Source organism: Arvicola amphibius, chromosome 10 (assembly GCF_903992535.2).
Source record: "Arvicola amphibius chromosome 10, mArvAmp1.2, whole genome shotgun sequence".
Classification (NCBI taxonomy): Eukaryota; Metazoa; Chordata; class Mammalia; order Rodentia; family Cricetidae; genus Arvicola; species Arvicola amphibius.
The window spans coordinates 109,233,753-109,257,470 of record NC_052056.1 but is presented as its reverse complement, the minus strand read 5'-3'; the positions used below and the strand labels follow the sequence as shown (position 1 = coordinate 109,257,470).

At 39.6% G+C, this 23,718-nt stretch overlaps 1 protein-coding gene across 3 annotated transcripts in view; it reads left to right on the top strand.

Annotated features, from left to right (window-relative positions):
- Pan3 (poly(A) specific ribonuclease subunit PAN3) overlaps positions 1-20,628 on the top strand; it is a 115,774-nt gene extending 95,146 nt beyond the window's left edge. For all 3 annotated transcript variants that reach the window (XM_038345164.2, XM_038345163.1, XM_038345165.2), the window contains 7 exons: positions 2,090-2,255; positions 3,431-3,521; positions 8,818-8,957; positions 11,520-11,649; positions 12,033-12,097; positions 15,292-15,430; positions 17,721-20,628. In XM_038345164.2, the coding sequence (XP_038201092.1) occupies positions 2,090-2,255; positions 3,431-3,521; positions 8,818-8,957; positions 11,520-11,649; positions 12,033-12,097; positions 15,292-15,430; positions 17,721-17,861 (872 nt within the window). In that variant the 3' untranslated portion in view covers positions 17,862-20,628. The remainder of the gene's footprint in view (positions 1-2,089; positions 2,256-3,430; positions 3,522-8,817; positions 8,958-11,519; positions 11,650-12,032; positions 12,098-15,291; positions 15,431-17,720) is intronic.
- Positions 20,629-23,718: the final 3,090 nt, after the last annotated feature.

Below are 23,718 nucleotides of genomic sequence, written 5' to 3'. Positions count from 1 at the left end.
TTAAAATATCTATATTCTGTTCGTATATTTCAAACAATATCTCAATGTTTACATTTTCTCAGAATCAGTCCTTCCATTTTACACTCCCCCCCCCCCCCCCCCCGCCTTTCTAGACAGGTTTTATGTAACAGCTCTGGCTGTTCTGGAAGTCACTCTGTAGGCCAGACTGGCCTCCAACTCACTGAGACCTACCTGCCTCTGCCTCTGAGTGCTGGGATTAAAGGCATGTGCCACCACCACCCAGCCCATTTTTACACTTTTGTAACCTCCCATAATACGCCATACACACATGAATGTCTATTGTTTTCTCTTACTATATGATTATTGTTTTAGCAACTTATTTATAAAGGTATATTTGTTAGAAGTGCATTATTTAGAAGATGGGGATGATGTGAGATAGAGAAATTGTATTTATATAGACATTATACATATACATATTATAGAGATCATATATAAATTATAGAGATTAAAATCACGTGAAGTGATTGGCCAGTTAGAATTGAATCTCATGGGATGTAAGCCCTATGTGTTTGCTCCAAGTCCTCACTCCTATAATCCTAACACTTAAGAAGCTGAGACAGGAGGATTGCCACAAGTTGGAGGGCTACACCATAAGATTCTGGTCTTAAAAACAGAATAGCTCGGTGTAATAGCTGGTGTAATCTCAGCACTTAGAAGGCAGAGGCAGGCAGGTCACTGAGTTCAAGGCCAGCTCAGTGTCTTGTAGTAAGTTCCAGATAGCCAAAGCTACATAGACCTTGTCTTAGAGTTCTTTCCATGAGACTGGAGAGATGACTCTGGTTAAGAGCATTGGCTATTCTTCCAGAGTTCAATTCCCAGCAACCACAACCATCTATAATAGAATCTGATGCCCTCTTCTGGCCTGCGGGTATATATGCTGAGCACTCATAAATAAAATATAAAAAAAATAAGTAAGTAAAAATTTTTTAAAAAATACAAACTTCTTTTCCTGGTGGTGATGCTTTGGGCTAAACTGCAGGTTTTATGTATGTTGAGCTGTACCCTTGTACGGCTCTCCCAGATACTCTGACATAATCTTACCAACTTCTGCTAAGAGCTATTTGGAGAATTCTAAGTCATCTTTGTAGAGTGTAATGCCTTCATTCTTTCCAAATTGAGATGAAATGGTTTGTTTTATATGTGTTTATTAAAAATGTTGTAATTACATAGTAACTGTTTTTTATTCATGATTTTTGAAATAAGGTCTGTTTTTTAACCCTGAGTGGCCCTGAGTTCTTATGTAGACCAGCCTGGCCTGAAACTTGGAGCAGGCATCCTGATTTGCTTCCTAAGTGCCAGGATTATATGCAGGTGTCATGACACCTGGCTTGTACTTTCTATTTATTATAATTATTTGTAATTAACCATTTGACTTTCACAATTTTAGCCTCATTCACAGAAAGTTGGTTTACAATCATGTGGCTACAAGATCATGTTCACTGAAATAATTAACAAAATCTCAATTAAGTTTATGTCTGTCACTTAGTTAAATATTGACATTGACCTAATAGGTATGATGAAAAAGCAGTTTAAAAGCTGGGGATGGGGGCTGGAGAGATGGCTCAGAGTTTAAGAAGAGCACTGGCTGCTCTTCCAGAGGTCCTGAGTTCAATTCCCAGCAACCACATGGTAGCTCACAACCATCTATGAGGTCTGGTGCCCTCTTCTGGCGGGCAGGCATACATGCAGACAGAACGTTGTATACAAAATTAATTAATTAGTTAATTAGTTAAAAAGCTGGGGATGGAACTCAGTGGCAGAGCTGTTGCCTAGTATGTGTGAGTACCTAGGTTAAATTCCCAGTATCACAAAACAGACAGACAAAAACACCTACAATAAATAGTTGTTAGAATAAAGACAACTACTTAGAGTAGTTTGTTTCATCATTCTTAAGGATACTGCTTTTTAAATTTTTGTTTTTGTTCAACATCTATTCAGTCAAAAATAGTAGTGAGATCTCTGCTACTTTAACATTATAAAACCTATAATCTCAATTTTAGAAACAGTTGGACTTATCTGTTAAGTTTTTACTGTTCTGAACATGCATAAAAATTCATTTGCTTTCTAGGCCAGCATGATGGACCACTGCCAAGGCAGCATGCTGGACTCTTACCAGAGTCTCTCATTTGGGCATATATTGTCCAGCTGAGTTCTGCTCTGCGCACTATTCATACAGCAGGTTTGGCATGTCGAGTAATGGATCCAACCAAGATTCTGATAACTGGCAAAACAAGGTACTAGCATTTTGAGTTTTTTTGAATCTGGGTTTCTGTCCTTTTTAAAATTTATTTAATTTTGAGTCTGCAACTGTTCTGCCTATATACATGTATGCATACTACATGTGCTTGGTGCCCAGGGATGCCAGAAGAAGGTATTGGGTTTCCTGGAATTACAGATGGTTGTGAACACTCCCAAAGTGTTAGCAAGGTGTCTGGGAATATAGAGACAGTATCAACACCACTTTCTCGTGTAGAGACATCATTCTTAATATGGCCATAAATCATCCTTATACTGGAAGACTGTACCTGCAGAGCTTCAAAACTGTTCCTCAGTTTGCCTGTTTGTTTTGTTTGTTTGTTTTTGTTTTCCTTTAGCCATTGATTTTTCAGACAGGGTTTCTCCTGTGTAGCCTTAGCTATCCTGGAACTGTTTCTGTACACCAGACTGACCTTGAAGTCACAGAGTTCTGCCTGCCTCTGCCTGGGATTATCAAATTACTAGATGATTGTTGTTGGTTAGGTTCCAAGCATTGAGAATAATACATTGAGGAAGCAAAGACATTAACTTCACCTAACTTTTTAGTTGCTATAACTCTTTTGAGAGTTGCTTTGAGCAGTGCAGCATACAGAACTAAATATTGTAGCTGGACCTTGGGGTTCTTATCTATAGTCTCATTAGTTGGGCTGTAACATAAAGAGATCTTTTGTATGCACACCCAGTAGAAACCAACAGCAGTAAAGCCCAAGGGTGTCCTGGTCTGTGTTTTCTGTTACTTGCCAAAGAAGTTCTTGACTTTTCTGAGTTTAAACAATGACATTAGACTGTTGTGACACTTTCCCCTTAGTCTGGTGAAGCCACAAAGAGGTTTGAGTTAATGTATGTAATATGCTTTGAACAGTGCCAGCTGTGTCTTTAGCAAGTGCTGGGAAGTAAATAGTTTCCTTTCACGAGTAACTCAAAAACAGCTTTATCATCCTGACTTTTACAACTACAGTCACACCATTTAATATCTCTCAGTCTTAGTTTCGTTATCTCTGAAATGGTTGGTTTTGTGGGTGGTGAGGATGGAGATGAAAGTTATAGTTATTAATATTTTAGGTCTTTTCTTAGTATTAGGAAATGTTAAATATTCATTAGTATATACTGAGAGAAGTATAATTATTTTCTTTGAATTTTTTGGTCCTTACAGGTTGCGAGTAAATTGTGTAGGAGTTTTTGATGTTTTAACATTTGATAACAGTCAAAACAATAATCCTTTGGCATTAATGGCTCAATACCAGGTGAGTAAGAGTTTTTATGGGTGTTTAAAGCTTATTTTGTTTTTGTTCTTTTAAGTTAACCTTGGTTTTAAAGTATTCAGGGTTTAAGTCTCAGTTCATTCTTGAGTGCTGTCTTAACCTCTGTGGTTTAATTAGTGCAACTTTACTGTTGAAACAGACAGAATAAATAACCATTAGTCCAAGCAGGGACTGTTTAGCAATGAAATATATTTGTCTCAGTCAGATGAGTAGATTATATTAGATAATACTACTAGTTTCACTTTTTCAGACCTACTAGTTTTACTAATGCTTGTCCCACTGTATTATTTTCAAAGAAGTGACATTAGAGCACCCTGTTGTGTTTTTCCTTTGTTGCTATTGAGTTGTCACTTCTTGCATATTACCAGAATTTATTATTCTCTAAATTAATTCTGATACTACTGATTCAGACTCCACAGTGTTCTTAGCTATTTTGTTATTTCCTTATTAATATGTTACTGTGTTAGAAGTACAGAAACCCAGCCCTGAATCTGGGATTGTAGTTCAGTGATAAAGTGGTTCTTAGCATACTCCAGACTACGATCTCTAGTACTCTAGTACTGCAGAAATCAACAGAGAGACTGTCACTGTGAGGAGTAGTAGGAGTAGGTACTTCCATTTGGATTACTGTGTAAATACCTTGAGTATTTAAAGTAAATAATTTATTTTAGTCCGTTTGTCATGCAGTGCTTCACATTGAGATCTCTAACTGTCATTAAAGTTGATTTTTAGGCCTGGCGTGATGGCCCACGCCTATAATCCCAGCATTCGGAAGGCAGAGGCAGGCGGATCTCTGTGAGTTTGAGGCCATCCTGGTCTACAGAGGGAGTAACAGGACAGGCTTCAAAGTTACACAGAGAAACCCTGTCCTGAAAAATGCAAATAAATAAATAAATAAATAAATAAATAAATAAATAAATAAATAAGCAAGCAAGCAAGCTGAGTTTTAGTTCTTTGTGTAAGAAGTCATATTTATTTGTGTTTAGACGATTGTTTACCTGAGGTTTGGTGCAAGGCAGAATGGTTTCATCACAGGAAGACATACTTCCCCTTGTTCTTCTCTTTTCAACTTTTGTTTGTTTCAAAAGAAAGTTTTAATTTACTTTAGTGTAAAACAAAATTTCAGAACAAAAAGGTAAGAAATAGAATCCTATGTAGTCTTCAGTCTTCAGCCTCATGAAATAGTCTATGGCTATTGAACTACAAGCCATGCTGTCTGAGGTGTACTTTTGCATACATTCTATGCATGTCTTTCCTATCTTAATTCCTCTTGGCTGTGCCTGCCTTACCAGGCTGCCTTGGTTGGTACTGGCATCTGGTAGGCAATGTGGGGAAGAATTCTGACTCACATGCACACACATCTCCAGAAACCTATTTCTTTCATCTAAGTGTGGTTTATCCTGTCACTTTTTTGTGGAATGTTAGTTGTTAGTGACTTTTCTTCTGTTGTGTTATACTTACTAAGTAATTAATCGGCCTGATTTTTCTTTTTAATCCCGAAAGTAACTGATGAACTAGGTGTGGGTGGTTCATGCCTCCAGCTATAGCACTAAGGAGGAGGTTGGAGGTCAGATAGTGAGTTTGAGATGAGCATAGTCTATCTTAAAAGTTAGCCAAAATTGTAACTGAGTATTACTAAGTACTAATGACCTGCTTATGTCTAAGAAAGTTGTACCACTACATTTTTGGGTAATATTTAGAGCCAGTACTACCAGAAATCTAGAAACATTTCATCCGTACTTAAAAATGAAGCTCATGCCTTAGAGTTATCACTACTGTTTTCAATAGAATTTTTTTTAAATTAGTATTGGACTACGAACCATACATATAGCCCTCTGTTTAACCTTCAGCACCAAAAACATCATTTATGAATATAAAATAAGACTAGTGTGAATTTTATTTTCTGAATCACTTTTTTTCAAATGGATACTATTTCACTTATTTAATTTATCATGTGATAATTTATAAAAGGGGAGAAATTACCTTGAATTACAAGTGACTGACTATTTTATAAACCTGGGCTTTTTTGTAAGTCAGAGACTGCTTTCGTTATAAACTCCGTCAACTTTCAACCAATTGTCTCTTTATTGTTCAGTAAAATGAATATATCGGGTTTCTTTCCATTTTTTGTTGTTTTATATATGTAGGCTTTTATATAAATTATAATGAGGCATAGGAAAGATTTAAAGATGGCCCCAAAGGGGGCACGTATTGACAGGAGAGGACCCAGGAGAGAGGGGTACATTGTTTCTTGTAGTCTATTCTCATAGTCTGTTTCAGACAGGTGACTAGAGACTGACTTTCAGTCAGATAGACTTAAGTAGAGCCATAGATAGAATCAGAGACAAAAACATGAAACCAAGAATCAGGAAGAAACTGAAAATGATTTGGGGCGGGGGGGGATACATCCTGAAATCAGCAAGTGGAGGCAAAACGTGATGGAGGTAAGAAGCAAAATAACGAATACAAAATCATTTAACTGGAAGATAAGGTTAAAAAAAGTTCCCAAGTTTCTAATGCCCAAATCTCTTAACTAATGAAGACTTTTTTTTATTAAAAAGTAAATTGTAATCTATACTGGATTATATCATGTGTATATTTTATTTCTGAAAGTGAATGTTTCCATCCAGAGTCAGTTTTAGAGAGGAGGGAATATTCAGAATAGACATTTTGTTTCTTTAAAACCACATAGTTCTCCAGCTGCTTTGGGCCTTTGTTTTCACATAGGGAATAATAAAGTATTCTAGGAGGGAAGCATCCTATGGGGTGGAGCCAAACTGAGACTTGTTTCAGAGGATAGGAGGCTATCTTTGGCACAGGCTGCTAACACACTGAGTACACTGGATTGAAACCATGTAGAAATGCCCAATATTCCATATTATTCAAAGCTAGAATTTCTGTAATTTCATCAGTATAACTTGGGACGTTTGCTTATTTTTAAGGTGACTGAAATGACTCCTGGTCATTCATAGCACCCCTAGCAGACAGGCATGATAATAACACCATCCTGTGCTACTGCCTGGGCTAACTCTGGCATGAATCCCAGACTTCTTCCAGTGAATTCAAAATATTTTATAAAGTTAGTCAGTTTTTCTGATTATAAAAGTTCATGTGTAAAATGTCAGACCCACAGTAGTAGTTTTTTTTATTTATTTATTATGTATACAACATTCTGCCTCCATGTACGCCTGCAGGCCAGAGGAGGGCGCCAGATCTCATTCCAGATGGTTGTGAGCCACCATGTGGTTGCTGGGAATTGAACTCAGGTCCTCTGGAAGAACAGTCAATGCTCTTAACCACTGAGCCATCTCTCCAGCCCTACAGTAGTAGTTTTGAGTAAAATGTTGAGTTTGAACAGTTAAGTGTTTTTAGCGATGCAGTTTGGCTTAAGCTCTGTTTAGATAGCGTGTTAAGGATAGCCATCTTGTGCTACAGTTCACTGATGATTGCCTTAAATTCCTGGCTTCCCAGACACACTCATTTCATACCTTTTCAGGCCACTAGAAACATTATCAATAGGGACTTTGAGAGATGCCACCCCCTAGAACATCTCCTTAATGGATAACACCAAAATGCAGGCAAGGAGGAGACCACTAGGCATCATTTTTGTTTGGTTTGTATTTAAGTTCCTCGGGTGATTGTAGTGTATAACTAGATTCGCAAACTCCTGCAGTAAACTGATGGTTGGGAGAGGAACGTTCATGCAGTAATTGAGATGATACTTCAAATTTTTAAGCATTTATAGAAACCATCAATAGAAGGCTGGGCGGTGGTGGCACATGCCTTTAATCCCAGCATTCGGGATGCAGGGGCTGTCAGATCTCTCTGAGTTCAAGACCAGCTTGCTCTACAAGAGGTAGTTCCAGGACAGGCTACAAAGCTACAGAGAAACCCTGTCTCGAAAAAGAAACCCTCGATAGAAATTGCTTCAAATGTATTCCATGCATAGAGCAGCTACACTCTTCTAGGAAGTGATGGCTGTGTTTGCAGTGGTCCACTACTGCGGGGACCATTCTGTTTCATGGGGTTGTAATAAGTGTGGGAATCCTTTGGGATCAAGCAACCCTTTTACATTGGTTACATATTAGATATCCTATGTAGCAGATATTTACATTACAGTTTCTAACAGTAACAAAATTAAAGTTATGAAGTAACAATAATTTTATGCCAACTGGTGGTGGTGCATGTCTTTAATCTCAGCACTTGGGAAGGCAGAGGCAGGTGGTTTTCTGTGAGTCCAAGGCCAGCCTGGTTTACAAAGTGAGTTCCAGGACATTCAGGGCTACACAGAGAAACCCTGTCTTGAAAAACCAAAAAGAAAGAAAGGAACGAAGGAAAGAAAGAAATGGAGGGAGGGAGGGGAGAGGAATGAGGGAGGAAGAAAAGAAGGAAATAAATTTTATGGTTGGAGGTCACCACAACATGAGGAACTATATTAAAGGGTCACAAAATCAGGAATGTTGTGAACCTGTGTTTTTGAAGGAAAGCTTCAGGGTAGCTCATTTTAAAAACAAGAAATGAGAGAAAAAAAGAATTCAAGGCATATTATATTTGTGAACAAAAAATAAGTGTTTTGGGAAACAAAGGTACAGCGTATCGTTGAGGTCTGAGCTATTTTGATGTTTTATGATGTGTGTGCTCTGAAGTCAAGTGAGTGCTTACTTGTAGTGTCTTGTCTTCACATTCACATGCTGTGTTGGATTCATGAAATGAGAAACCTATCTGTTTAGTACAACAGTCCTAGCACGTAATGGCCTCCCGTTCTGTATAACAGGGAAGAGTATCAGCTGTATTTAATTTTTCAGAATAAAAATACAAACTCTGGCAAGCTAGATGGCTAAGCAGGTGAAGACATTTACTGTGTAAGCCAGGTGACCTGAGTCATCTGGAGCCATTGTGAAGGTGGAAGGAGAAAACTGACTTCAGGGTTTCTTGCCACCTATAACACATTGCCGCCACTCCCTAAAGCTTGTTAAAGCAGCAGTCCATAATTGGAATAGTGGTGTTTGTTAAAGTGTGGTCCTTTCACTAGGGGACTTGGAAGCTCTAGATATTTGGGGCTTATGCATTAACTGAGACTGTGAAAGAGTGGCTTGGAAATTTTTTCTCAGGTCATAGTGATTCTAACAAGTAACCATGCTGAGAACCTGCCCTGAGTGCGCTCTCTTTGTGCTTATGATGTGCTTTTCCTGTTAGGGGATCAGTGTTCAGTGTGTTCAGTGTATTTAAAGTGTACCTGTGAAGTAGAAATTAAGTTATGTTTATTCTCTCATGTCAGCAAGCAGATCTGATATCATTAGGAAAAGTTGTGTTGGCTTTGGCTTGCAACTCTTTGGCAGGAATTCAGCGAGAGAATTTACAGAAAGCCATGGAATTGGTGACAATCAACTACTCCTCTGACCTGAAGAACCTCATCTTGTAAGTGTTAACATATCATGAAGCAGAGTGGTCCTCTGTGATTAATATAGAGCTTTCCATAGGAGTCTCCCACTGTTTAGAGTCAAGCAGACACAAACAGCTGCTGATGTCCTAATCTTTATTGCTAACTATATATTTCTTACAGTGAATTCATAAACCAGTTTGTTTCAATAAGGCACTTGGTTGGAATGCCCTTTAGAGTTTTATGGACACATATTCACCTCTAGCTCTTGGGTTACATTAGTTATATTTCAAGACCACCACCACCATGTATGTAGCTCCCAGTTAAGTCATGGACAGTACAGACAAAACATTTTTGCCATCTCTCGAGTTCCCTTGGCCAGTATTGCTCTAGATAGTGAGAGATACTGTCGTGCAGCCTCCTTCACAGTCCAGTTATATATATGAACCTCTGGTCCAGGGGTGCAATTCAGAGAATGGAAGAGTCCAGTAAATCTTTGAGTTTAAGTTTGGAATGAATTTGACTTAAGAGGAACCCATTGTGGACTACTATCACCACCGAAGGACCCCTTACTACCTCTAGTGAGAATGTCAGAGGGAGGGCAAACAACCTTGATTACAGCTGAGTTTAATTTAGGGGGAAAAGATGCTAGGACAACTCTTAATTTCCCTATTATGTTCTAGAAGTCATTAGAATTTATTGATCCTAATCAATAGTCTCTTTTAGCTTTCAGTGATCCCTTCTGCTCTTTCTGTGTAGCCCTGGATGATCCAGTTTCTTTTTGGACCAGCCCTGGGGTATGGAACTGGGGGATGGAGGATGGGGCTGCCCACCTGTTCTTTGTTAAACTGGCTTCCCTGTCTTGCTTGTGAGACACTGGAAGCCAGTGCTTGCCTGGGACCTAGAAGTAATCAATTAAGATGATACAGGTTTTGGGGGGGAAACATTTTTAGTATGATTCTAGTATTAGTTTGCAAAATCCAGATTGTTCTGGACAGTTGCAGAATATAATCTCTAAATACTCCCTTTTGAAAAGGTAGGAGCTGAAGATAGTAACGAAATTCACTTTATATTAACAATTATTGAAAGTAGATAATGATATGTGAGGTTTCATATCAAGTATCTTTTTAGATACTTGAAAAAATGCATAGAAAAAAGTAAAGTGAAAAGCCATCCTTCACTAGTGACAATATACTAATGTCTGTAGAGCTGCATAAGGCTCTTCTGACATGAATTGCACTTAATTCTCTAATATCTCTGTAAATGGGGTATCATTATTAGCTCCATTTTAGAGACAAAACTGAGGCACAATAAGGTAGAGTAGGTACCTTGTCAAGATGTAACATAGCTGGTAACAGGTTTTAGTATGATTAGGTAAATGTAAATATCAATGGTCACAGTGGATAACTAAGATAATTTGTGTGGTTATAAGCATTCATCTGTGTATCAAAAGAATGTTTACTGTATGCCAGAATGTGAGGATACTTTAATACGATATCATAACTTCCATCCATCTTTAGATACTTAACAAAAGACATTTAAGGGACTGGAAAGATGGCTCACCAGTTAAGAGTGTGTGCTGCCCTTGCAGAGACCTGAGTTAAGTTACCAGTACCCATATCCAGCAGCTCAGAACTACCCGTAACTGCTCCAGGGGATAAAATCCCTCTTGTGATCTCCATGTGTATCTGCAGTCAGGTGTTGTGCCTTACCACCACACAGACACAGTTTTAAAGATGTTAAAAATAAAAGCAAGTGAGCTGTTTGCAGGCAATGATAAGGCCTGTAATGACAGTTTCCTGAAGCATAGCTGCAAGGAGGTGAGAGAAGGACTTCCCTTTAGAGGGAGTAGTGGCCAAGTGATCGACCATTGCTGTATTCTGTAGGCAGCTCTTGAAAGAGCAATACTTTCTTTTTCCCTCAGTGATGATGGAAGAAGTGAACTGGTCACTTTTTCCTCATAGAGCCCTTAGAGCTCTCTTCTATATAGAGTTCCTGGAGGTGACAGGTAACACATGAAGTCATAGAGCAGAGGAAAATTTCTTTTGGACTACTTCATTTTTATACAATTTAAGATTCATTTTTTAGACTAAAAAATTTTTTTTTGGTTAGGTGCGATGGCATGTGCCTGTAGTCCAAAGAGTATGACGCAAGATGCTCACTTGAACCCAAGAGTTTAAAACTTGCTTGGGCATCATAGCAAGACCCTGTCACAAAAATAGCAGCAGGTTATCTTTGAAGAACAGGAGGGGAAATTCCCCATCCCTCAGCCTTCCAGTGTTTCCCACCCTCAGATTCACAGTCATTTCATGTAGCACCATTGAAACAAAGGACTTAAGGGTGGAAATGGGTAAGTGTGGCCCTCTTCTGCTTAAGCTTTTCACATCTGTAACCTTGAACACACAGGGAAGAGATATCTGGACAGTTAAAATGTTCCAGGGAACAGAAGTAATACTGAAGTTTTAAAACAGTTAATTTGCATGAAAAATATGTTTTCAAATTATGAACACAGATTATAGTGACAGCAACATCTGTGTGCCTGTGGCTGTGTTGTTCTTAACTTGCACTGGCCATTCATGAGATTCTCTCTGTCTTAATAGGTACTTGTTGACTGACCAAAACAGGATGCGGAGTGTAAATGACATCATGCCTATGATTGGTGCTCGGTTTTATACTCAACTGGATGCTGCTCAAATGAGAAATGATGTCATCGAGGAAGACCTTGCTAAGGTAGAGTCTGGTTACAAGTTACCATGTAGATTGGCATACAGTACTCACTGTGCCAGCTGGCTGGGACTGCAATGCTCTTGTTCACGCTGGGTGTTAGTTTAGTCTCTAATGAATGTCCTATTCATTCTTGACTTTACTATAATCATGTGACTAAAGTCTTGATTTTTGTTTAATGTATTTTAAATACTTCCTAGAATTGATCAGTTGCATAATCTCCCTGAGTATGACTGTGCACAAAATAGGCATATGTGTAAGAGTGGAACCCAAGAGTGTGGGTGTTATAATTTACTGCATAAGAATAATATGGGTGCAGAGTACCATTTTAAAAACTTATGTTTAGCTAGAACATTAACACTCTCTCTCTTTCTAAAATGTCTTTATAGGAGGTTCAAAATGGAAGACTATTTAGACTTCTAGCAAAATTGGGAACAATCAACGAGAGGCCAGAGTAAGGATTTACAGTATTTACAGCATGTTTTAAAACCAAAGGAACTAATTTGTATAAGGAATGGACTACCTAATATTTTTATTTGGTAAAGGAAGAAGTTCTCAATGAAGTGACCTTAATACTGCTAGCCATTAAAGAGCTGTTTCAAGCCACAGCCCAAGTGTGGTTGTTCATATGACCTTGTATGCCATATTAGAAATCAGTTGTATATACAGATGAGGGAAGGCAATAGCAAGTACTCTGTCTCATGTAGGAAGCCTGATCTCATCTGTTTATCTTGGTCAGTTGGAAGACATTAGAAATCTCTTGGCTGTAGCATGTCTCTTTTTTTCTATGAAAACAGATTTTTATAGATCTTTCTTGTTGTTAATAGAGTGACATCATCATTTCATGCTGTCCCAGTTCAGCCTTTCTTTTAAGTTAGAGTTATCAGACACAGAGTGTGTGTCTACACTTTGTTAATTCTTGAACCAGGCTGAATAGAGTTGTAGTTGTGACAGTCTCTGGTCTCATAGAGGTAGATGACTGGTGCAGACCACTGCTTGTGGGCTTTCTTTTCCCCCATGGAATTAAAACCTACTTATCTGTTTTCTTTTTCTTTCTTTCTTTCTTTCTTTCTTTTTTTTTTTTTTTTTTTTGGTTTTTCGAGACAAGGTTTCTCTGTGGCTTTGGAGCCTGTCCTGGAATTAGCTCTTGTAGACCAGGCTGGTCTCGAACTCACAGAGATCCGCCTGCCTCTGCCTCCCGAGTGCTGGGATTAAAGGCGTGCGCCACCACCGCCCGGCCTTTCTTTCTTTTTTTTAAGATTTATTTTTATTTTACATATCTGGGAATTTTGTCTGCATGATATCAGGCATTACATGCATACCTGGTGTCTGAGGAGGCAGAATATGGCATCAGTAATCTTCCTAAGAAGATATGTGTGTTAATCAGTTCTTGAAATCTTGTTTAGCATTTTCATGTCTTCACTCCTGTACATCAAAATGTGACTCTTCTGTTCTGTGACTTTGTCTCAGTATTTAGCTCACCCAGTGACACATCCCTTTTTTCACCATAGCGCTCTTCACTGTCCTAACACGGATGTCTGAGTTCTCTGCTCTTGGGGTTGCCTTGCTGAGAGTGCATGCCGTTCTCAGTGAAGCAGAAGGGAAGCACAATGACAGCTCTTCTGTAGTCTTCTTAGTTGTTCTCTTGGGGTTGGTAATTGTTCCATATAACATCAGTTTTCTTCAGCACTTCACAGTGAACTCTGTGTCAGAGTTAGGAAATAGTTTGAAAAGTCCATGGTAGCCTAGCAGTTCATTCCTACCTCCCTGTCCTCATCCAGCTGGTTGTGCCTCATGGCTGCCACATTCACACCTTAGGCCTGGCACGTCTTCTCTCTGTTTGGGGTGGCGGGGTGGTCCATCTTTGTTTCTCTCTTTAGATTTCCAGGGTTAAGAGTACAAATATATTGTTTATTTACCCTTTTAAAGTACATATACATTGTCACTTCTCATTGTATTACTTTCTGCTCAGCTGTATTTGTAATTAGGCAGAATCCTACATGATACACACATCTGACCTGCTTCTCCCTCTGCCACTCTCTGGATGGTGGCATAGTTCCTGTTTAAGAGAACTAGAGCTGGGTGGTGATGGTGCACGCCTTAAGTCCCAGAACTCTTGAAGCAGAGGCAGGTGGATCTTTGTGAGTTCAAGACTAGCCTGGTCTGCAAAGCAAGCTTCAGGACAACCAGGGATGCACAGAGAAACTCTGCCTTGAGTAACCAACTAACCAATCAATCATTCAATAGATGAGAGAGAAAGCTGGAGACAGAGATAGGTTAGCTACCTGGTCATGTACTGTAGACCACATCTGTACAGACAGGGCGCATCCAGAACTGTGCCCTGCACATGGTGCTGCCCTATGCACCATGTTGTCTCCAGTGAAAAGTCCTCAGACAATGTTTGGGGGGCGAGGGTTGGCTTAGTTCATGGAGTGACAGTGGAATCTCCAGATGTCAGGTGTTGTTTGGTATTGTTCTTGAGAAGTCTTAACAATACTTTCCTTAAAACTTAGAATTTTGTCAGCTTGATGAGAAAGAAGTTGAATTTCAGTACTGTTTTGCTTGGGACTTACTCTTTAAGGAGCCTATTTGAGAGGATCTATAATTAATTTTTATTGTGTTGTCTGATCCTTGTCATGCTGCTTGTCTTTGGGAGCTAATCATCTCTGAGTCTCACCGGACTTTTCCTCTGTAGATGTTTATGTATGTGGCCAAATTGACCAAAGTTTCTTTATGACTCTGAATTAGGGTTAAGAACAATATTTTATACTTTAAAATAAATGAATGATCTCATTCTTTCTCCTAAAATGCTTGTGACTTTTTCTTCCCACTCTGTCAGTGCTGACTTTGTCCTCTTTTCTCCCGTAACCCCATCTAGACCCAGTGGCCTTTCTTAGTGTGCTTACTGCTGTCTTGTTCTTGCTGACTGCAGAGCATGCTTCTGTTGGGGCCAGCAGCCTTGGCTTCCTCCTTCCAGGACAGGTTCATGTTTCAGCTCTGTTGTACCCCTTCTCATAGCACTGTGTAGTGGGGCAGTCCCTGCTTTCTCTGCTTACTGGAGTCACATGTTTCCTGCTAGACTGAAGTCCTCAGGTCGCTGAAAACTACAAGTGGTCTCTGGTTCTTCAGTTTCTCACAGTTCCTTAGACCTTTTGGTGAAGTGTGAAAAACAGGAAGGTACCTTTTCTTTTTTTCTGAATATTTACCATTTTATGCTCCTTGGTAAAGTGGAAACTTATCTGACGTCTCTGTAACCTAGAGCATGGACAGAGGAAACATTTCCTTACAGGCATGGCCAGAGATGTTTAAAGACAATTTTTCCTTTTTTTCTCCTTTTTATCTAGTTTTAAAGATTGAGTAGTATATAAGGGATAATTGTTCCTGTGAATTGAATGTTGAGAAATGTGATTTATGTATGTATGTATGATTATGTATGTATTATGTATGTATGTATGTATGTATGATTTATGTATGTATGTATGTAGGGTTGGTTGAGGTCAGTGTTTTGTTCGTTTGTTTTTAAGCTAGCACTTTACAGAATCTGTCTAATTTCTTATTTACTGGGGAAAATTGGGTTAAACTTGAGTCTGAAAAATATGGTCATGTGCACATAGAGTGACATACTAAGATCAAATATTAATTCCCCAGGTTTCAAAAGGACCCAACTTGGTCAGAGACTGGAGACCGCTATCTGTTGAAACTCTTTAGGGATCATCTTTTTCATCAGGTCACAGAAGCAGGTGCTCCCTGGATTGACCTCAGTCACATCATTTCCTGTCTTAATAAGGTAATTAGTAAGGAAAACCAGTAGTTTTTAGTAGTTTTTTTGTTATCTGTGTGTGTGTGTGTGTGTGTGTGTGTGTGTGTGTGTGTGTGCGCGCGCGCATGCACACATCATGCCCCATGTTCACACACAGGGTCAGAGGACACTTTGGAGCTCATTTTCTCTTTTCCGCAGGTGTGTCAGGCTTGGTGGCAAGCACATTTACAATTCTATGATATCTCATCCACCTTGTAATTGCATTTTTAAGATTTTAAGGGTAGTATTACAACTTGGTAGAGTTGTGGTGTGTACAAGTACTAGGAGACTGAAGACAACACCTGCTGTGCTCAGTGAGGAATTTAAGACAGGACATTTTCTTTCTTTTTTCCTTCCTTCCTTCCTTCCTTCCTTCCTTCCTTCCTTCCTTCCTTCCTTCCTTCCTTCCTTCCTTCCTTCTTTCCTATTTACTTGTCTTTATTTTGTGTGCATTGGTGTTTTACCTGCATATATATGCCTTGTGTGTCATATCTTGGAGTTGTAAGCTGCCATATGAGTGCCGGGAATTGAACCTGGGACCTCTGGAAGAGCAGTCAGTGCTCTCAACCTCTGAGCCATCTCTCCAGGAGTGTCTGATGCAGTGGTTCTCAACCTTCCTAATGCTGTGACCCTTGCTTTAATGCAGTTCCTTAGGTTGTAGTGTTCCAATCATAAAATTATTTTCATTACTACTTCATAACTGTAATTTTCCCACTATTATGAAACATCGTGTAAATACTGTTACGCTAACCCTATGAAAAGGCCAACCAACCCCCCTCAGAGGGATTGTGACCAATATGTTGAGAACCACTGGACTAGAGTTTTTGTTTGTTTTTCGTTGTGAAAAACATCTTTTACTGCAATAAAGTGTCACAAGATGGCTGCATCCCTCTTTTATACTTTGTTGACATGTCATTTGTTTTATTGAGTAGAACAATGAGTAATAAAAACTGTATGGTGTGACTGCATGCATGCATGTATGTTTGTCTAAGTGTAGACACGTGTGCATATGGTAAAAGACCCTGTCTCAAGCAAGGGGGGAAGGGAAAGACTGACAAATTGACCTCTGACCTCCATAACATGCACAGTAGCACACATACATGGGAGGAGGTGTGTTTGAGAGTAAATTATAAAAGCTATGGTTACATCAGGTGCTAACAAAACAATGGTCAGGTGCCAGGTTCATTCCATGGCCGTTTTTGTTTCCTCTTTCTTTCTTTTCTAAATAACTTACAAACTGACAATAGTTTTTTGTTTTTAAAAAGTGGAAAGAGAAAAGATTAAGCAAAATGTAAATATGACCTCAGTATGACCTCAGTAGCTAGAGTGGTGGGTGGACAGAGATCAAAACGGGTACTCATAGAGGAAGCTACAGAAGTACATGGATAAGAAGAAATGTTTTAAAAGTTAAAATGGCAAAAACAGGAAGGTACTCGGTTGACATGGATCTGGTGTAGGAGGGTCTTCTGTCTGTGTGTTGCTTTCATTGGTTAATAAAGGAACTGATTTGGGCCTATAGCAGAGCTGTAGGAGAGCAGAGCTAGGCGGGGAAAACAACAGAATGCTGGGAGAAAGGAGGCAGAGTTAGGAAGAAGCTGTGGAGCTGCAGGATACAGATGCTGAGAATTCTACTTGGTAAGCCACAGCCATGTGACGATATACAGATTAATAGAAATGGGTTAAATTAATATAAGAGTTAGCCAATAAGAAGTTAGAGCTAATGGGCCAAGCAGTGTTTTAATGAATACGATTTCTGTGTGGTTATTTTGGGGCTAAGCTAGCTGGGCTGCTGGGAGAAATAAGCCGGCACTCCTCCTACATGGAATTACTGGTACATTGTTACAACTCATTGGTAACATCTAATTGACATTCTTTGGAATACAGTTTGGCTATGGATACCATAGTACCATGAATTATTTCTCCTAAAGAATACATATTTAATTCTTTCTGTTGTGCACTGGTGTTCATAATATGCAAAATGGAAACTATTGGGTAAATACAGAGTGCCGAGTTGACTGAAGATAGTAATCAAATACATTTTGATTAAGGCAGAAGGACGAAACATGGCAATGTTTCTTAGGAAAAAAAAAACCTTTTGAGTTGAAATTTGATGCATTTTGACCCGTGGTATTGTAAGCTGTTCATGGAAATCTGAAAAGGGACTATGACAGAAATACTTTAAGTATTTCATTTATCATTGTCAAAAATGTTGTCCTAAAATGATTGAATCAGTTCTCTTCCTTGATATAAACTGCATATTTTTTATACCTTCTTTCAGCTAGATGCAGGTGTGCCAGAAAAAATAAGCCTGATTTCCAGGGATGAGAAGAGTGTGCTTGTGGTGACATACAGTGACCTAAAACGCTGCTTTGAAAATACCTTTCAAGAACTGATTGCGGCTGCAAATGGTCAATTGTAGTACTTACTAAAATGTCCACAGGGCATGGTGAAGGCCCAAGCCTACAGCCAGTTGCACTATGGTGAACGGTCCTTCGTCTCCTGCCAGCAGAATGAGCAGGAAGGAGTGAAGCTTCCCGCACTTGGGTCAGGTGCACCGTTACTTGAGAGGAAGAATGTCTCACTTTCTACGTACTCTGGCTGCCACAGGCCTCTGAAGAGTTATGTCAGATCAAGGTCACCGTTTGGTGAATGATGCTCCTGCTTCTGTTTTTCCACTTGTGTATGCACTAATTTTAATTTTTTAAAGACTTTTTTTCTGATCTTTGACCTCTTGCCACATTGTATACTTATTAAGGGAACTATTTGCAAGGACATTGGGAAACAAAAAGAGGCAGCTTTTTGCCACTGAGAGATGCAGAATTTGCTTTTGGGGGATGGGCCAACTCAGTAGTTCATAGAAGTACAGTGTAGTGAATAGTCCTTATGAGTATCGTATGCAAACTCTGCGTGCCACCTACCTTAGCTCAAATTGAAGCTTCTGTTGTGTTTAAGAACACACAAAGAGAAATATCAGTGAGTTGTCGGATATGAATTTTCCCTTATTTGTTAATTTAAATCCTTTTCCAGGTAACAATTGAACAGTAGCTGAAGGAGCAGGCCCTGCATTCTCCAGGTTCATCCAGAGCCTTCTTCAAAGAGCCTGCCAGTCAGATACACTTACATTGATGCAATTTTTAATAACAAAAAAGAAATTGTGTTGAAGGCCTAAAGTTAAGGAGTTTTATTACTTTAGGGTCTTTCCAATTTGCTTTTTTTTTTTGCCTTTGTACTACAGCTTTATAATGGTACTTTACACTGGATACAGACTCAGAGACTGTTGAGGTGAACTGAGCACAGCAGTCAGTGGTCTGATGCTCTGCAGTCCGACCCTGGAGGGGCACTTCTCTGCTGTGCCTTTGCACTCACTGCTTAACCCAAAGGAACAGGACTTTTGATAAAACTCACTCTGCAGGATCATCCTGAGAAGCCCATCTTACAAGTTTGCAATTTTCCTCCTTGAAACTTTGTTACTATTTGGACATACAGTTGTCGCCAAACTTGAGTATTCATGGGATTTGTGGTCACTTCGATATTGAAGACTGCCAAATACATAGGGATTTTCTCCTAAGGTCGCCTTGAAGACTTCATCTCCTTCCCAGCACTGAGTGTTCAGTTTGCTCTAGGTGTGCAGCAGGAAGGAAATGTGGAGGAGACTCAGAAGGGCAGGACAGACTCCAAGCACTTGCAGCTGATGTTACTGTCTTCATTTTTAACAAGGATACATATTTGTATATTTCAGAGAAGTTTTTAACATTTCTCTGTCCACTTTTTATAAGCTTTAAATGATTTCTCTCTGCCTTGAGATTTGCATCAAGAAAAAGCACCTCTCTTCACCGCAAGCTTTGGAGACTAGAGACACACTTCACATGTTTAACAAGCACGTCTGCATCCACGAGTGGTAGCATCAGTTGTTAATGAGAAAATCAATTATTGCATTTGATCTGGATGGATTTTTAAAGAACATAATGTTCAATATTCAAAGGATAATGAGCATTTGCCACCATGATGTTCCTTTTGTTTAAAAGGAACAAGAACTTTCGATGTAACACACAAGAGTCTTTATCATTAGCTCATGTATTTGAGGAAGAGCAGCTGTCTTTTTATATGTTTTTTGACAAATCATATTGTAATTCTTTTGTACAAAAAAGAACTACTTGTATTCTAGAAGAAATATGAAATGCTTAATTTATAAGCGGGCTGGAGATTTTTTCCAATATTGTTTTCTTTGAAAATGAAAGGGGATCATCTATTTTAGTTTTGGGGGCCTGGGAACTTTTTGAAAATTTTCATTTGTGGACCAATGTTATGTGAATGCTAAAGAAGGGCAGGGGTAAATTAGGGCTTGAATCTCTCATTCCGCATAGACCAGCAAACTTCTCCTCTGCAAGGCAGGTTCACATCACAAACCCAAGAGTCTGCGTCGGAAACGCTAGTCCGCTTCAGCCCCTAGTAACCTCAGGGCTTGGTTTGGGTAGTAAAGATAGTCAGCTGAACGTTTTCATGAGTAAATATTGTCAGCCAGAAAACAGTTGGTGTCGGATAAATGCATATTTTTTTTAGCTTTGTTTTATATTTATTTTTCATTTCACTTTTATTGGGAATGGTTTTCAAAAGAACTCTTGAGTTCTGCTTTGGTGTTTTTTGCGGGGAGATTTTTTTTTTTCTTTAATTTTGGGGTTTTTTTGCAGGGGGGTTGGGTTTTTTGTTTTGTTTGGTTTTTTGGTTTGGTTGGTTTTTTTTTTTTTTTTTTTTTTTTTTAAGGGAGCCCTCTTTTTCACAATGTAAACCCACTTAGGAGGTTGTCTGAAAGTTAATATTTAGTTCATAGGAAGACTTTAATATCTGAGAGTATTGAATTAAGGATGTGAACTCCCCATAACTTCCTGTTATGACAGACACAGCACGGAAAGGACAACCCTTGAAATCATGTAGTGTCACTCATTCCAGCTGTCTGTGCCTATTTTAAATCCTGTTAGTGTATTTACTTCATTGCAGATACCTTTGAGGGTGCCCTTGTATTTTGTTTTGACCTTGGTTCTGTCATTTGGATATCAACATTGTCCCTAAAAAGCACCAGTATGTTAAGTTCTAACGTCACAATCCCAGTATCTGTTGCTCATCTTTAACCCTATTTTCAGTCTCTATGTGTATAGCAGTATTTTTTAATAAAGAATTACAGAGATAAACTTGTTTTTGTTGTTATTATTATAACCGGTTCATATAGTGGCATTGGTCTTGATTGGGTTTTGAAAATCACTACCTATGTATTTTGAAGAACTTCTGCCTTTGGGTAAAATGGTAGCAGATTAGATTGATGGTTTATCGGTTACTTTTTGATTCATGCCTCCTGTGTCCTTGGTCTGTGCTGAAACTAAGACTTCAGATAGGAGTAGATTTGGTAGAAGGCCGTGTAAGAAACTACTTTTCCTACAAGACGGACTGACATGGAGCTAGACTGCTCCCTGCTTTGGGCCTCACAAAGCTAGCTGTGTAGCTTCCACTTGAGCTGCACCCGTAGCTAAGTGTGCCTCAGTGCCCAGTTTGCCACCATGTGGAGGAGAGAGACTCTTTGCCAATTTCTCAAAAAAAAATTCCTCAAGGATAAGTTGTTTTAAAAAAAAATGTTGGCATTTGTTGAGCTTTAATAGTATTTTTTGGGGCTGGAGAGATGGCTCAGCGGTTAAGAGCATTGCCTGCTCTTCCAAAGATCCTGAGTTCAATTCCCAGCAACCACATGGTGGCTCACAACCATCTGTAATGAGGTCTGGTGCCCTCTTCTGGCCTGCAGGCATCCACACAGGCGGAATATCGTATAAATAAATAAATAAATAAATAAATAAATAAATAAATAAATAAATAAAATAGTATTTTTTTGTTGGGTTCCCCCACCCCCAGTACGTCTGAAATTTCTGTAATTTGAAGAATTGAAATTATAGGATGGAAAAGTAGTCAAGATTTGAGGCTTAGGGTGAAGATGGCAGAGTGATCAAGGAGAGCAGATTGTTTCCAGTTGGGAGACTGGTAGATGGCCTGACAATAGGGCAGGGGGACTTTTGTATAGAAAGTAATTTGTAGATAGTCATGAATCCAGATAGGAATACAAATGGAGACTAATTTGAAGGTTTTTTTAGGAAACAATGTTGTTAAAGCCAGACCGGTGTTGCATTTGATGAAATCCAACAAAAGCAATGGTGCAGCTCTCAGTTCCACCTCCCTGTAGTCTTCCAGCTCGGGGGGCAGTGGCTTGTTCTCCCACTTCTAACAAGAACCCACAGGGCTCTTGTGAAACCTTCCACAGAGACTGCAGGGCAGAAGGAGAAAGGTTGCTATTTTAAACCTGTGCCTTTAAGTCTTTCTAACAACAGTGTGAGGGGGCAGCAGCAAGGCCCACACTTACCCTGTTTGAGCGCTTGAAGCCCTATGTGTACCTGGCCAAGCAGCTCACCCCACAGTCCCACAGTGCATTGAACTAGGGATTCACTCCTCAGATATTTACTGTCTATTTTATGTCAGACGCTGTTCTCAGAGCCAAGGGAAGATACTTTTCTGGGGTTGGCAACTTCCATCTGTTTCTTGTCATTCCAGGGACAGTTATTTCAGTTGTATTGGCACTGAGTTAATTATGAATCTTCTAGACATGCTCTAAACCATATAGAAGAGTGAATGCACTCTAGTCTTTAAAAGACATCATCATGGGTTTTGGTTGGAAGTGAGGGGCGAGTAGAACCAATTGCATTTCGATACTGGCAACTGTATGTAGTATTTAGAAGGTAATTATGGTTATGAGAGGAGAGCCAGTAGTTACCAGACTTAGCAAATAAACAGTTGAATCTAAATATCAGATTTTTTTTTTTTCAGCATAAGCCTCTGGCATAGAAAACATTAATATCAGAAAAATTCTCTTCTGTAGTTCTCATTTACCTGACCATGTTTGCCAGTCTAGAATGTGGTGGTGCAGTTTCAGAGGGTGGCCTCAACAGAAGTCTCTTCAAGCCAATGCTGAGTGAGGACTTGGATGTGGAGTCAGCAGCCCCACCAGGAAGGGGAAGCACTGCAGGAGGAGATGAGTGTTGCTAGAAGAGGTGAGATGCTGCTGGGAAAGGCCGTGTGTGGCTGGGGAGCATGTGGCTGGGGACCGTTGTTCTGCCCCCAGGGAAGTGTGGAGATGACTCTAGCTGTAGTGTGAAGGACAGACCAGGGAGGTCAAGATGCTAGAGCAAGATTAGGGAGTTTATGTGGCCTTTTTAGGGAAGGATGGAGAGGTACCAGAGAAGGTACAAAGTGTTGGATTCTGGTTGTACTTTAAAGCTAGAACCAGTGTAGAGTAAAGAAAAGAATGAGCTTTGGGATTGCCAAAAATATTTCTTGAATTACAGAGGGTTTTGGCAGGAGGGCAGAGGTGGATCTGGAAGAGGGGCAGTTAATTAAAAGTTTGGCCCAGGGCCTGAGATTTTTACACATTGTTCTGATTTATTGTTTTACACCAAACAGCTTAATGGCATGTTTACCCTGTTCCAGAGTCTGGATCAGGAATTTAGGCAAGGCACAGATGACATCTAGGCTTGTGTTTCGAGCTTTAGCCTGGGAGAGTTAGAGTAGTAAGAGTTGGCCATCTGAAAGCAGGACTCTACTAAGAATGTGTCTAGGAGCTCTTGCCCGTGTCCTGGCCCCTGGTAAAGCATTTGGAGAGTGGGTGTGCCAAGAGGAAGGCAAAAAACAGGTCATTTTCTGGCTGGGCCACCAAGTCATGGTATACAGTATTACCCTGATGTGTCAGGGACGGGAATCGGAGCTGTTGATGCCGTCTGAAAGACAAACCCAGAGCGCTGAGAAGAAACATCAGCTTAGTACTTGGGAGTTTGGAGTTCAAGGCACAGGTCTGGTCTGTACATGAAGATTGTCAGATGAATGCCATTGAAAGCCATGGAGTTGCTGGAGATACTGAGGTGAGTTAAGGGAGCCCCAGGCACTGTTCAGAGGTCAGAGAAGAAAAACTAGTTAGAGAAAAAGAAAAAGGAAGAAAGGATCGTCTCCTGGAATCAAAGTAAAGGCACACAAACCTACCTTGACTTCCTCCCTGTGGTGGGCTGGAACCTGGAAATGTAAGCCAAGTAAAGCCCCTTCTCAAACGTATAGCTGCTTTTTGTCAGGGTATTTACCACAGCAGAAATGAAACCAAAACAGATTGGTTCCACAAAGTGAGGTCAGTACTGATAAACCTGACCGGGTAGCTTTTAGGTGTTGGACTATTTTTGTGGAAGGAAAGTTAAGGGCTT